Source organism: Physella acuta, unplaced genomic scaffold, assembly GCF_028476545.2.
Source record: "Physella acuta isolate Inbredline_101_S28 unplaced genomic scaffold, ASM2847654v3 ptg002819l, whole genome shotgun sequence".
Lineage (NCBI taxonomy): Eukaryota > Metazoa > Mollusca > Gastropoda > Physidae > Physella > Physella acuta.
In genome coordinates, this window is record NW_026734223.1 from 1 (window position 1) to 15941 (window position 15941).

A 15941-nucleotide genomic window follows, 5' to 3' on the forward strand; every position below is an offset into this window, starting at 1 on the left:
ACAAGGGGCTTCAGTGGTATATTGAGCAAATGCCTGTATCTTATGAACATCAGATCACGGTGGAGAAGACGCCTGCTTATATTACATCCATGGCGTCACTTAACCGCATACATAAATTTAACGCCTCCATTAAACTGATTGTCATTGTGAGAGATCCAGTAACAAAGCTACAATCCGGATATAGCCGAATACAAGTTCACAGCAAGCCTAAAACTTTTAATCTTACTTTCGAAGAATGGTTGAACCACATTAATTTATTATATGTTAGTAAAATTAACTATCATATCTATATTAAGAATGTTTACGATATATTTTCAAGACACCAAGTTTTAGTGTTATCTGAAGAAGACTTAGAGGAAGATCCACTCTCTGTAATGAAGGAGGTCGAACACTTTCTTGGACTACGACCGGCTTTTACAAAAGAACTCTTTGTGTTCAGCGCTGAAAAAGGTTTTTATTGCTTTAACAAAACACACCCGAGGTACCAAGCAGTGGCACAGGTGCTCAACATTATAGACAGGGAGTCTGGTTGCCTAGGCAGCAACAAGGGGAGAGAACACCCTGATATCAGTGACAAGACTGTCAAGCTGATTGTGAAACACGTGACACCAATGAATGAAGCTCTGTTTAATCTCATTGGTAAACGTTATAAGTGGACAACTCTAGCTGACTTGAAGTAAAAGTTCGGATGACGGTGCATTCAATTCTTAAAGTCATAAAACAACTCTAGCTGACTTGAGGTAAAAGTTCAGTTGACGGCGTATTCAGTTGCTTAAGTCATGTAAACTCTAACTGATTTGAAGTAAAAATTTCAGATGACTGTGTATTCCTTTGTTAAAGTCGTAAAAACAACTGTTGCTGACTTGAAGTTTACTAATTTGTGCGTATAGATTTTAAAAGTCATTAAAACAACTCCAGCTGACTTGAAGTATAATTTCAGATGACTTTGTATTCAATTGTTAAAGTCATAAACATAAGTGTTGCTGACATAAAGTATATATACGTATATAAAGTCGAACCCGTATCGTGCAACTTAGCTTAGAATTAAAAAACAAAAATTACACCTAAATATTGAATGCTGCTGGATCTTTTTTTCTAGATTGTAATTTTGTTTGTGGCCAATCGACTTGTATAAAGTATGTCTTTGTACAATAGACATATTAAAATTATAAATAAAAAGACCCCCGTGCCCATTTTGTGAAATGTGATGACGATTTAATGTGTGCTCAAGAATTTCGGAAAACTATGCCTACTTGTTGAATCTTGTTGGTTTTAAAATTGCTTTGCTGTTGATGTATTTCAGAGGCGTAGCGAGGTGAGGCGTAGGGGGGGGGGGGACATATGTCCCCGGGCGCCGACCTTAGGGGAGGGGGGGGGGGCAAAATGGGTTGAAAAAACAAATCGAAAGTTTAAAAGTTTGAGGGGGGGGGGTGAAAATCGAAAGTTTGTCCCCGGGCGCCGGGAAGGGTCGCTACGCCTCTGATGTATTTGTTGCTGTTTTACATGAAATCATAAATCATTTTCATTATTTGAAAGCGTTTTCTTAACGTTTAAAAAAAAAGCCTAGACCCCCCCTTCCCCATTCCATTGTCACATAGTATCACAACTGCTCCAACTTCCCTTTTCTCCCAATCAGTGTGACACCATACTATCATGGGCAACCATTAGTGCAATAAAATGAGACGATTCAGTGTTCGTAGTGAACATTTTTTTTTTATTTAAGATCAAGATTTATAATAATCTCATAGTCAGTGGCGTCGCTAGGTCGGGTGTCACCCCGTGCGGCACCTCGTGGTGGCACTCCCCCCCCCAAAGAAACTAAGTATATATGTATATATATATATATATATATATATATATATATATATATATATATATATATATATATATATATATATATATATATATATATATATAAAGCGAAAACTGCTGTATGTCAACAGGAGAAATGTACGGAAATACATATCAACAAACAGCCAAATTGATGCTAAAATTAAAAGAACAGTTAATTGTTCCAACATGCCTAAGCTGACATTCAGCATTGCTTAATGTCTTTCTCCTAATCATTACACATAGTCAAACATTTAGTGTTATATTCATTGAAGGCACTATATATACATATTTATATATATATATATATATATATATATATATATATATATATATATATATATATATATATATATATATATATATATATATATACATTTGAATAAATTTTAGCTATTGTTACTTTTATATTTTGTACAACATCCACAAAACAATAGTTCTACACCTTTTGTTAATACAATTAATTTTTACGTCAGCTAATCACTATTTTAAATTACCTTGTGTGTTCATAAACTCTTTAATGAACACACCTTCATGAGACTTCAACGATAGCAATACACAGGGACATACAGTAACAATATTTCAGTCACTCTGTAGGAAAATAGGTCACTACATACTCAGCGAAAGTATAAATAGAAATACTATCTGTTTAAACTTTAAACGTTGGTTTCCGCTTGTTTTCGATAAGACGCGTAAGAACCTTTGTTACAATTAGATTTCGTCCGGGAGTCACAACCCTTTCTACTTTAAAACAGCCAAACTGGTACTTTAGATTTTTAATTTAACAAAAAAAAAAGTTTTACAAAATGCCAGAACCCGGTCTAGTACCCGATGGACGACCAGAATTATTTGATATCCGGGCTATGCCTGAACAACCAAAAATTCTTAAGCCTGGTCAGTTAGAGGAGAGTTTGATACGGCAATTTTTTGAAAAGGTAAGGTCAAGGTTTGGTTTTTCTTTGCATATTGGATGTGATTTGTAATTAAAACATATTTAGGTTTGTGCACATATTATATATATATATATATATATATATATATATAATATATATATATATATATATATATATATATATATATATATATATATATATATTATAGGCTTATTCCTCATAAAATTCAAATTACAATACATATAAGTTATTTGCATATGATTAAGTTATTAATGATTCATTGTTTCATCAGAACATTTACCTTAAGCTTTATGTTTTTTTTTCCAAAAAAAAAAAACGACACCAAACTGTAGGTGCAATAACAAAATGTCCCAATTTTTAAGTACATAATTCGCGAATTGACCACCTGTCAGAGGCGTAGCGACCTTTCCCGGCGCCCGGGGACATACTTTCAATTTGGCGCCCCCCTCGGGATCAAATTTTCGATTTGCACCACCCCTCGAACTTTTCATTTGCACCCCCCCTCAAACTTTCAATTTGGCGCCCCCCCCCCCCCCTAAAGTCGGCGCCCGGGGACATATGTCCCCCCCGCCCCCCCCCCCCCCCCCTCGCTACGCCTCTGCCACCTGTTTATGCTAAACAAAAGTATGCAACTTTTTAAATTCTTTTAATTTCCATATATATTAAAAAAGATGTCATGATATATTTTAGTGACAGATATAACAGTCATTAAGATGGAAATGTAAAAAAAAAAATAAAGACCATTGATATCGCTCGATGATATTTTAATTTTTGTTACCTTTAAATAAAAACATAATGTTCTTTTAATTTACGAAAACAAAAGTTACAAAGTAACTTACATTACTTAAAATTATATTGGTAAAGCATAAATTATGATGCTTCAAATTGTTAAAAAATAAAAACAAAAACAACGAATTGTTATGAGCGTGAACGTGTGATGTTTGACTAGTATTCCAGACTTTCAAAAACAAATTTTTCTACTCACTCAGGGATACCTACTGGTGCCTAAATTCTTCACTGAAGAAGAACTTGAACCATGTCGAAAAGCTATAGAAAAAATGGTGGATGACTTGGCCCAAATGCTTTATGATGGGGGCAAGATCAAAAGTAAGTACTTGGTATGAAAATTTCTCATCTTTAAAATAAACAATAACGGATTTAATAGTTGACTAGTTTGTCTTAGTATACATAACTGCTGATTAATTATATACAGTGGCGTAGCGAGGTCGGGTGTCACCCGGTGCGGCACTTAATGGTGTCACCCATCCCTCAAACTTTCGATTTTGCAGCCCCCCCCCTCAAGTTTTTCTCTCTATATTTCCCTTTTTTTTTTCTTGGTGTCACCCCCCTAAATAGTGTCACCCGGTGCGGTCCGCACCCCCCGCCCCCCCCCCCCTCGCTACGCCCCTGATTATATAGTGTTGTTATCAAATGATTATGCGCAATCAAGCCTTTTTGGTTTATAAATACATTGTTTGTATATTTAATTTTTTGCTTAAAGCAATGATAACAAACGTTCTTTTAACATTTCTCTGTGAAGGGACGAAAAATTCAGATAATACAACGCAAAGCGCAGGAAAACAAGACACAATTTAAATTTATTTTTTTCAAAAGTAAATCCTTGCAATTATGGGATTTTAAAATTATCAAAAATTTAGATTATACCAAAATTAACCAAGGAAGATTCTTTTATATGAAAATGACGATTTCCGCCCCCCCCCCATAAAACCAGTAGCGTAGCGGAAGCGAGGGGGGGGGCGGGGGGGGACGGGGACATATGTCCCCGGGCGCCGACCTTAGGGGGCGCCAAAATGGGTTGGAAAAATTAATTGAAAGGTCGAGGGGGGTGCAAATCGAAAGTTTGTCCCCGGGCGCCGGGAAGGGTCGCTACGCCTCTGCATAAAACAAACTTCTTAGAAAAAAAAATGTTTCTCCCATTATACCACCCAAAAAAATGTAAAAAAGGATTTAAAAAAAAAAAATCTCAGTGTGAAAATAACGAATTATTTTAAGACTTGTACAAGGAACAAGGCTTGTTTACAAGACTGATCCACATAGAAAAAGAATTTCCTGGTGCTAACATTATCCTTCACAAAACAGGAAAGGCCACAGAGGCAACAGAGGTAAAGCAAAATTACTTAATTAATAATTAATTAACTCACAATTGTTCAAGTAATTTAATTTTACATATTTCTATTTTATATTAGATGGGTGGGACATTACGAAAAAAAAAATCATATTTTATAACTGACATACATATTTGTGATAAAGGGTTATCCATAAATGACGTCAAGTTTTTTTTTCGACGATTTTTACCCCCCCCCCCTTTTTTATAAAGCAAAAATGTGACGTCAGACAATCTGAACCCCCCCCTCCCCTCCCCTTCATCACGCACCATCACAGAATTAAGGATTCCCCTCCCCCTACGAGTGTGACGTCATTTATGGACGACCCCTATTAATGTTTTACTCTTTGTTAAATACGTTTTTAAAAAAGTGTAATGTTATATTTCGGAAGGCTTTTCATAAGTTATGGTCGAACGAACGTTTGTTGAATGTGGTGGAACAGCTGATTGGACCAGAGGTCATGGGTCACCCTAATTGGTGTCTTAGAACAAAGACTCCTCAGAATGAGGCTACAACTGTCCCTTGGCACCAAGGTAAGACAACTTTCAATTTATTATATTGTTATTTATATTTTTTCGGCAACTTAGTATATTATTATTTAGATTTTTGTTTGGCATCTTAATACAGGGGCGTAGCGAGGGGGGGGGGGGGGGTGGGGGGTGCGGACCGCACCGGGTGACACTATTTAGGGGGGTGACACCAAGGCAAAAAATAGCAAAATATATAGAGAAAAAACTCGAGGGGGGGGTGCAAATGGAAAGTTTGAGGGGGGGGGGGGTGTGCAAATCGAAAGTTTGAAAGTTTATCCCTGGGAAGGGTCTCTATGCCTCTGGGGGGGGGGGGGGTGACACCATTAAGTGCCGCACCGGGTGACACCCGACCTCGCTGCGCCACTGACTTAATATACCGTCTTTTTTAGTTTTTTTAGTAAAGTACCACAATTTTCAACTTAATATTTTTTTATTTCGCTTTTTTTTGGTAAGAAAACCACAACTTTTGGCTTAATATATTGTTATTTAGTTTTTTTTTTGGCAACTTAATACATTTTTGCATATATTTTCTTTTTAGTTTTTTCATTGACAAGGTATTACAATTTTCAAGTTGATATTTTGTTATTTAGTTGGTTTTAAATTTTTTAAAATGTAAAATTAAATCCTTCTAAAAATGTTTTCAAAATTTACACGTAAGTATTAAAACATTATTTTAATAACCAAATTGAAATACAACAAATAGAACGCATTTTCTCCAAATGAAATACTGCTTTTAGTTTAAAAAAAACAAACAAAACAACAACAACTGATAAAGTGTTCGCTGATAAATTGTGTTCATATATATATATATATATATATATATATATATATATATATATATATATATATATATATATATATATATATATATATATATATATATAATAGGAAAAATAGGTATTATAATTTAACGTAATCACTGTATTGTCACATTACCAGATGCGGCGTATTTAGAAAATGAAGCGTACAGTGTCCTATATCCAGTGGCCTGGATTCCTATGTTGGATACAAATGAGGAAAACGGATGCATGGAGGTACTCACTCGGTTACTTAATTACTTAACCTAATCACCAGCTGTTGTTGTCACTGTTTATTACGTATAGATTAGAGTGGTGAGTCATTGTAGCGAGAATTACTTGTATAGTGTTACAATGTTTTTGACTGTTCATTAAAGCCAAAAAGAAAAACAGGATGAAATCAAGCCAATTTGCCGAATAGCAAGTTGACACGTAATGCTTAATAGTTTTGGAGGTACTATATCACCCAACATAGAATTATGAATTATGAACCAAGATGACTATTCATTATCTATACATCAGACTGGCAATTCATAGTAACGGGAATTACTTGTGTTATGTTACAATATTTAACTTATTAAAATAGGTTTTAATCCATGTAATTTGTTAAAACTCCCATTGTAAACAACTCTCTCATGAAGCTAATTTTATTGTCATTTACAATTACAATGTTTTTCCGGTTCAACAGAGACAAGATTATGTTTTTTTGTTTCAGAATTCTATTTACTATTTAATTTATAATTTATTTTTAATCATCATCATCATCATCATCATCATCATCATCATCATCATCATCATCATCATCATCATCATCACTATCATCATCATCATCATCATCATCATCACCATCACTATCATCACCATCATCATCATCATCATTAGATCATCATCATCATCATCATCATCATCAACATCATCATCATCATCACCATCATTAGATCATCATCATCATCATCATCATCATCATCATCATCATCATCATCATCATCATCATCATCATCACCATCACCATCACTATCATCACCATCATCATCATCATCATTAGATCATCATCATCATCATCATCATCATCATCATCATCAACATCATCTCCAGTTTGTGCATGATATACATGAAGTAGAGTTCTTCTATTTCAATGACCTCGGCATTCGAGGGGATAATGTTGTCAGCACCATGCCCTGCTGCCTTTTTTTCCCGTAACTTGAGTTAGGTACCCATCAGCGCTTGGTGGACTCAGGGACGTTCTATAGATTCGACCTCGAGACTTTCGGGTTAGCAGTCTATTTGATATTTATGCTCATTGTGCAAAATGTCATTTTTACAATAAATTCTCCTCGAACTGTTGATTTCAGGTAATTCCAGGTGGCCACCTAGCGGGCAAAGTTGCCAGACACACCTGTTGCTGGGGAGACACCTGGTATATTGTAGTCGACGAAGAGCATGCTGCAAAAACGTTAAGTTCGTTTTTTTTTTAAAATTACACCTGCTTATCTTTAGGCATGTTTTAATTTTCTTTTAATTCCGTTATCTATTTTTCTTTTAATTCCGTTATCTAGCTAAACAAACACAAATTTGATAAAAAAACTTGTATAAAGAACAGACAATGATAGGATTATATTTAATTTTTTATGAGCCGTAAACCTTAATGAAAATAGGCAAAAGAGATTGCGTGAACTTCATTTAAAAAGTAATCAGTATTTTGCGGTTAAGGCACAGTCTTTGAACTGCGGCAATGAGTTGTTCGGAAAAAAACTGTACCTTTTTACTTTCTCGCATACAAAGCATAGAGGAAGTATTTAAATAGTGCAGGAAAATAAAAAAGAAATGTTGACAGTTTTCACCGTTTATACCCCCCTCTAGAGATGCCTGGAAAAAAACTCTGCCTGGAATAGAAAAGATAAAAGGACTACATCTTGACCGACTTGTCGTAATGCTAAAATACTGTAATATTTGACTATATGACTTTTCATAATGACAAAATAATGTAATGTTCGACTATATCTTGACATACTTATCGTAATGATAAAATACTGTTATATTTGGTAATAACTTGATAGACTTCTCATAATGATAAAATACTATTATATTTGACTAGATGTTGACTTTGAAAAAGATAAAGTACTTTGTCCAGTACCCTATGGTGGAATGTTGCTTATCAATACCCTTATACCCCATAGGAGGTAAGTTATTTACTCTATTTAAATAAGGTATAATTTCTTTCCCAAAGAGACAAAAGAGCTTTAAAACCACATAATGTCGTATTAAAAAAATGAATTTTCAATATACAAGAATGAACTTAATGCCAGTATATTTTTTATTTTAGCCTCAACAATACTTCTGACGTCATTCGCTGGAGTCTGGACTTCCGTTTTGCGAATCCAGAAAAACCGTTGGGCTTCTATGGGTTAAAGCAGGGCGTCTTGATGAGGTCTGAGAAAAATCCTGTGGAGAAAATTGACTGGGATTCTTTTAACAGCGTCAATAGGATCAATGAAGCTTCTAAATACTGCAAGGTGCATGCAATATCTAAAGTATATCTGATATATATATATATATATATATATATATATATATATATATATATATATATATATATATATATATATATATATATATATATCTTTATGGTGACCATGCGATGCGATACACCACCACGTAAACGCACGCCGTTATTCCACCGCTCTCTAGGCATACAGCTACCACTCCCACCATTCTGGCGCAGCTCGTATGTATAGTTTATATAGCATGGAGTTAATTTGAGGACAGCGTTGAGGTTTAAGTTTCAGGTTATGACTGAGGCTAGAGCTCTGTGGGTTTTAATATTAGAAAATCAAGTTTTACTGCAATTTATAAGCGAACAAAATTTTAGATCACCGGTTCTTAACGTGAGTGCGATCCAACCTCAGGGGTTCGGTGAGTCAGTCTCAGGGGTTCAGTCAGTCAGTCTTAGGGGTTCGGTCAGTCTCAGGGGTTCGTCAGTCAGTCTCAGGGGTTCAGTCAGTCTCAGGGTTCGGTCAGTCTTAGGGGTTCGGTCAGTCTTAGGGGTCGGTCAGTCAGTCTCAGGGGTTCAGTCAGTCTTAGGGGTTCGGTCAGTCTTAGGGGTTCGGTCAGTCAGTCTCAGGGGTTCGGTCAGTCTTAGGGGTTCGGTCAGTCTTAGGGGTTTGGTCAGTCTTAGGGGTTCGGTCAGTCAGTCTCAGGGTTTCGGTCAGTCAGTCTCAGGGGTTCGGTCAGTCGTAGGGGTTCGGTCAGTCAGTCTCAGGGGTTCGGTCAGTCTTAGGGGTTCGGTCAGTCTTAGGTGTTTGGTCAGTCTTAGGGGTTCGGTCAGTCAGTCTCAGGGTTCGGTCAGTCAGTCTCAGGGGTTCGGTGAGTCAGTTTCAGGGGTTATGCGGAGGTTAATACTCACATAATTCAAGTTTAGATTTTGTCAGTGCAGACGATTAAACTATTACGATGGTTCGGTACGTTCCAAAAAGGTTAAGAACCAGTGTTCTTGATTAAGAAATACTATTTCTCCTCGTCACAAATAGCCAGACCCCACCCTTAAAATGACGTCACACCTCAGTCTACAACCCCCTTCAAAATTGCAGTTGAAATTTTTTTTAAACATCGATATTTTCCCAAAATCTTGTCTGAACTCTGTCAAAATAGAGTATTTTGATCAATTCATTTTTCAATTTATCAAAAAAGTTTTCTAAAACTTTTTTATGATGCAAAAGTGTGACGTCACACCATCTGACCCCCCCTCCTCCCCCTCATCACACACCGTCACAAAATTACGGACCCCCCTCTTCCCCTTCGAGTTTACCGTCGTTTATGGACGACCCCTTATACACATTTTAAAAAAAAATATCCATCATAACACCTTTTCTTTCCATACGAAGGATGAAGCTGAAGATGACCCTTTTGACACCACTGTGGTTGGACCGTGGATGTTTAAGTGGGAGATGACCCACACAAATCGCCACACAGAGAAACTTTTATCGCAAAAAATTATTCCCGCGGATAGTTCTTAAAATTTTTATATTCCTAATGTGATATTTAACATTCATATATTATTATAACTTCCGTTGACTTGATGAGTTTCTTTTTTGCTAGTTCAGAATAATTTCCTTAAGAAAGATATTTTATTTGCCGAGTGTTAAGATGTATCTTCAACGTTACCATAGTTTGTACATAAATGTAGGCCTATTAAAAGAAAGAAAAAAAAGCATGTTTGTGTTTGTCTCTTATATATACATATATATATATATATATATATATATATATATATATATATATATATATATATATATATATATATATCTCACACCCTTCGCAACAATAAACTCCTGCCCCAGTGACGCTGCGAAAAAAGCCAGAACTGTTAAAACTTTAAATTTTTTGTTTTCAATAAAGGGAAGTAACGCTATCTATTCATCCTACACATTTGATGTAGCACATTTTGTTTTGTAAAAATGCTTCATAATAATAAATGTATGTTTTATTATTTATTAAAAACAAAATGTTTTGTTAAAACTATGTTAAATGTTTATGATTTGTTTATAATTGGTAATTTAAATACTGTTTTTTCAAAAACTAAACGCAGTAGTCTACTGTATTAAAAATGTTTACAATAATGAGATTTAACTACAATTTTTACTTTTGAAGGTCTAGCCCTGAGATTAATGTTGTCCTATTGTTTATCACAGAAAAAAAAACAACTATTGTTTATCACAGTTGATGAAAATGTCAAACTCATTTTATTCTGTCAGTCAAGACGACGTTCTTTATTTTAAACATCTGTTGTTTATACATGTTGTACACCTCCCTGAGTCGGAAAAGCATAGCTTTAGAATCTTGTCCGTATGTCTGTGTCTGTGTGTGTAAACACGATAACTTGAGTACCGTTACAGCTAGGTTGATTAAATTTCATATATAAGTATTATATCCAAATCCTAGATCCATATCAACTTTTGAGCGATTTCTGATAACCGGAAGTGAAACTTTTCTACTTTGAATTTTTCAAAAGCATTTAACTTGAGTACTATTTCAGATAGATAAATGAAATTTCACATGTAAGTAAAAGATCTAGTTCAGGGGTCGGCAACCTTTTCAGACGGAAGAGCCAAAAGTTACAATTTACAAAATTTTCCAGTTTTTAAAGAGCCACAAACATTTTTATTTCAGTATTTGATTAGGATTAGGAAAACAAGTATAATATTTTTATTTTAAATGAATAGCTTTAAATATGAAATAATATGTATTCAAATGAAAACATACAAATGTTTTGCACAAAAAAATATTAAATTATTTTAGCTAGCTCTGCTATGATAAACTTAGTTATCAAATAGTAAAACTGTAGGACTATTCCAATCCACTTTAGAAGCTCTTAACTTTTTTTTCCTAGCTCTGGAGATGTCTCGCATTAGCCAGTCAGGCCTCAACATGGCAAACTCCGACTAACTGGCTTGAATATCGGTTTGATTACCGTGTATTGGTCGCTTCTGTCCTTTGGCTCTCACCAGACTTATCTTCCAACCCAATGAACGCAGGTTAAGCTCGTACCCCACCGTCAAGTACCCGGCTCAAGAATAGGAAGCTAATAAACAAAAAAAAAACTACATCACTCAGGTCAAACTAATGATTACTGACAGATAGGGAAATGCATTCTAAATAAAATTACATTCCCCATTTAATGATATTCGAAAAAAGTCGGCACTCGGGAAGTGTTAAGCATTGCACGGCTGTGGGGCTGGGCTTGGTGCCCAAGCGGTTGTCAGCTGTCCGAATACTCTCTACTCCCACCTATTCTCATTGTTCGCTGATTTGTGTTTTTATTATGTTTAAACTTGTGTTTCTTTACAGTATAATATTTGTCATGGGTTTTGAAAATAAATTAATATAATAGTTTATAATATTTGTGCATGGAACTCGAGAGCCGCCAATTGACATCAAAAGAGCCGCATGCGGCTCGCGAGCCGCAGGTTGCCGACCCCTGATCTAGTTCTCTGCCTTCTCTAAAATTTTGAGTCATTTCTGTTGACAAGAAGTAGTATTTTTTGCAACTTTCGATTTCTCAAAAAACGCACGTGAATTTATAAAGTACTAATAATATTTCGCACTATTATGCACATTTTATTTGGCGTTCACTTGGTGTGCAAATGTTTTTACTACGAGATTTTATTCTATTTTAAAAAGTTAAAGTATTTAAAATGGATTAAAAATCATGTTTATATCCTGAGTTGCCATCCCCTGTTGTTTCATATAAGAATATTCGAGAAATTTTAGGGAAGATCACTCTATAATGTGATAGTCAATTTTTTCTACTGTGGAATATCGTCATTATTCTTGTGAGTCTATGTAAATAAAGTTTCAAGATAAAAAGCACGGTTGATCGTGTTCCTGAAAGAAAGAACCCACAATAACCACCGTATTGTCATACATACAAAATACGTGCAGTGTTTCTTCCAGACTTTTTTCTCCGGGGGGTGGGGGGGGGGGGCCTTGAAATTTTCGGGGGGGGGGGGGGCCTTGAAATTTTCGGGGGGGGGGCGGACACTAGTAAAAGTGTATGTTTACTATATAAAATCCATCTCGTTCGGGGTGGGGGGGGGCGGAAGACTTTCTTCCCCCGAAGAGATGCCTGGAAGAAACTCTGAATACGTGTTGTTACAATGGTTATACTGTGATTATTTGTGTGTGGGCTTACGTTATCTGTTGGTACCTTTCTACTGACCGTTCCGCGTGTCTTTAATAGGGTGTCATTGTTGAGGGAGGGAGGGAGGGGGGGGGCATCTAAGGGTATCGTTGATTCTGTCTTTCTAGTACGGAGACAAGCGTGTCAGACAGGCATGGCATATCAGCTCTGGACGAACTACTGCCATCTTGCACACTCAAACACATCACAACAGTAAACTCAGACGGCACCATCAACTGAGAATATACGGCAACTCCGGTAACTGGACACAGCGTCCACATACCACCACAAGCAAACACCAACAACAAAACGGTCACCGTCGCTGACACCAAACACCAATACACTAATGCAAGACACTGCACCAACAATCACCACTACGCTACAATCGAAAAAAAAACCAAGCGTCAAAACGTACACTGCAGTCATAGGGTTTCTAATTGGGCCACTAGAATCTTGTTCTCGTACAAGTATTTTTCAAAACAAATATTCATATTTTCATACATCGGTCCAGCATAAATGTTTTTACACGCGAAATTTTTTTTTTGATGGTGTGTAATGAGTGGGAGGGAGTGGGGGAGGGGGTGTTCAGACGGCGTGACGTCACAATTGTGCATTATAAATAAAGCAATGTTAGAAAACGAATTTTAGTCGTTATTTCACGTTTTAGAAAACTGTTTTAATAAACTGTAGTAGAAATTGATTAAGATACTATATGTTGACAAAGTCCAGATAAGGTTTTGGAAAAATATCGTATTAAGAAAAATTTAACTGAAATCCAGAGGGGGGGGGGGGGAGGGAGTTCTACGCTGAAGTGTGATGTCATTTTAGGGGGGGGGGGACTTGCTATAATTCACAGTTTCCATCACACTTTTGTGGGGGGGGGGGGGGTTGCTGATATGCCAACAATTACGTCACAAACGAAAAAAAAAATTAACAAAAGTAAACCTTCCATGAGTAACTAGGAAAAATATTTTGATAAAAGAAAAATTCACTTAGTATCATAGCACATAATATGGTGTATTGGATGGGATAGAACACGCACCTTCCGGCACGACAGCCATTCCTCATGCAGTGTTTCTTTCAGACTTTGTTCTCCGGGGGGGGGGGGGGAACTTGATATTTTCGGGGTAGGGGGTGGGGTGGTTGACATTTATCGGGGGGGGGGTGCGGACACTAGTAAAAGTGTATGTTTACTATATAAATTCCATCTCGTTCGGGGGGGGGGGGCGGTAGACTTTATATATATATATATATATATATATATATATATATATATATATATATATATATATATATATATATATATATATATATATATATATATATATATATATATATATATATATATATATATATATATATATATATATATGCGTGTGTGTGTTAAATAGCATATTGAACATAACATGTTTTCCTCAGTAGATTTTGCAGTTGCAGCCGCCCCCCCCCCCCCCCCCCAAGAGATGCCTGGAAGAAACTCTGTCCTCATGTCCGCTCGACCTCACACCTTCTTGCCATGTAGGGTATTTTTACATTAAATCTAGCAAAAACGGTTTCGACTGTGAATAGCCCTAATACGGCTATTCTCTTTTTTTCTTTAAAGGGAAGTAATTCTATTTGAAAATCATTGCAAGAGAAACAACTACTACTTCTAAGCCGGTTTGATCCAGAAAAGTAAAACCTTGGAATTTAGAAAATTTATCTTCTTAAAATGTGTATATAATCAGTAATTTGACTTTTAAAAGTAAAGCCTCTTTTAAAACTAGAAATATTATTACTAGTTTATGATTGGCTTATTTAGTATTAAGGTTCGTAACAATATACGACGCAGTAAGTTAGTGTTTGAAAAATATATTAAAGAATGAGAAATCACACATGTTAATTACGTAGCTATGTAGTGTACTATAGATCTAGAATATTATTTGAGCCGCCTGAAAATCAGGCTGACATGTAAATAGTAAATGCCCTTTTTAAAACAAATCATACGTAGACACAGAGGTGTCGACTATCAATGACGTCATACTCGTAGGGGGAGGGGGGATTCGTTATTTTGTGACGGTGTGAGTTATGAGGGGGAGGGGCTGGATTAGGTGGTGCGACGTCACACTATTGCATTATGAAAAAGCAATGTTAGAAAACGAACTTTAGCCATTATTTCGCGTTTTAGAAAACGGTTTTAATAAATTGTAATAGGAATTGATTAAAATACAAGCAAATCTATATATATAATTCTCTTCTTCGAGCCGTTAGAAAACAAGCTGCAAACGCTCTCCCTACCTCCCCACCCCTACATGGTTTTAGTGAGCTGTGTTCACTCTAAATGTTTACAAGCAGAGCCAACGATTTTAAACGTAGGGGAGGGGGGGGGGGGGAGGGAAGGAGGGGGGGGGGGGTTATGGTCCTTAACGAGCTACTTATAGTGTTTTAAAGAAATATTTTCAGTGTCAGCGTTGGTACTGTCGAATTCACAAATTATGAATTATTGAAAACGAGCCGGCCCGCGGCATAACATACGCCGCTATTTAATTGTTGTTTTTTCTACTTTTCAGTAATTCATAATTTGTGAATTCGACAGTACCAACGCTGACACTGAAAATATTTCTTTAAAACACTATAAGTAGCTCGTTAAGGACCATAACCCCCCCCCCCCCCTCCTCCCCCCCCCCCCCCCCACGTTTAAAATCGTTTCAAACTAAATTATCTGCCCCTAATAGCCGTCACTAAACCAAACTCCACGAAGGTAAACATAGCGTGAACCACAGCTCACTAAGATCATGTAGGGGTGGGGATGTTAGGGAGCGCGCTTGCAGCTTGTTTTCTAACGGCTCGAAGAAGAGAATTATATATATAGATTAGAAACAACTAAATAGCGGCGTATGTTATGCCGCGGGCCGGCTCGTACTCTATATTGACAGAGTTCAGACAAGATTTAAAAAAAAATATATAGTACGAGCTGACCCGCAGCGTATCATACGCCGCTATTTAGTTGTTTTATTTTCTACTTTTCAGTAATTCATAATTTGTAAATTCTACAATACCAATGCTGCCACTGAAAATATTTGTTTTAA

General features: G+C 36.2%; 2 protein-coding genes across 2 annotated transcripts; both read left to right on the forward strand.

Moving 5' to 3' along the window:
• Positions 1-5: 5 nt before the first annotated feature.
• LOC131934412 (heparan sulfate glucosamine 3-O-sulfotransferase 1-like) lies at positions 6-680 on the forward strand (the record flags this gene model as incomplete). The annotated part of the gene is made up of 1 exon (XM_059290521.1): positions 6-680. A coding segment is annotated over one exon (675 nt), but the record flags the coding sequence as incomplete, so codon positions are not given.
• Positions 681-2507: 1827 nt separating this feature from the next.
• Positions 2508-10564, forward strand: LOC131934411 (phytanoyl-CoA dioxygenase domain-containing protein 1). The gene is made up of 9 exons (XM_059290519.1): positions 2508-2765; positions 3734-3851; positions 4758-4867; positions 5262-5403; positions 6340-6434; positions 7550-7655; positions 8293-8377; positions 8521-8710; positions 10079-10564. The coding sequence occupies exons 1-9, from the start codon at positions 2637-2639 to the stop codon at positions 10208-10210; spliced, it is 1107 nt and encodes a 368-aa protein (XP_059146502.1). The 5' UTR covers positions 2508-2636; the 3' UTR covers positions 10211-10564.
• Positions 10565-15941: the final 5377 nt, after the last annotated feature.

Coding starts and splice junctions, on each gene's coding strand:
- LOC131934411 (XM_059290519.1), top strand. CDS start 2,637: ATGCCAGAACCCGGTCTAGTACCCGATGGACGACCAGAATTATTTGAT. Junction 3,852..4,757: donor TGATGGGGGCAAGATCAAAA/GTAAGTACTTGG, acceptor AATTATTTTAAG/ACTTGTACAAGGAACAAGGC. Junction 6,435..7,549: donor AGGAAAACGGATGCATGGAG/GTACTCACTCGG, acceptor TGTTGATTTCAG/GTAATTCCAGGTGGCCACCT.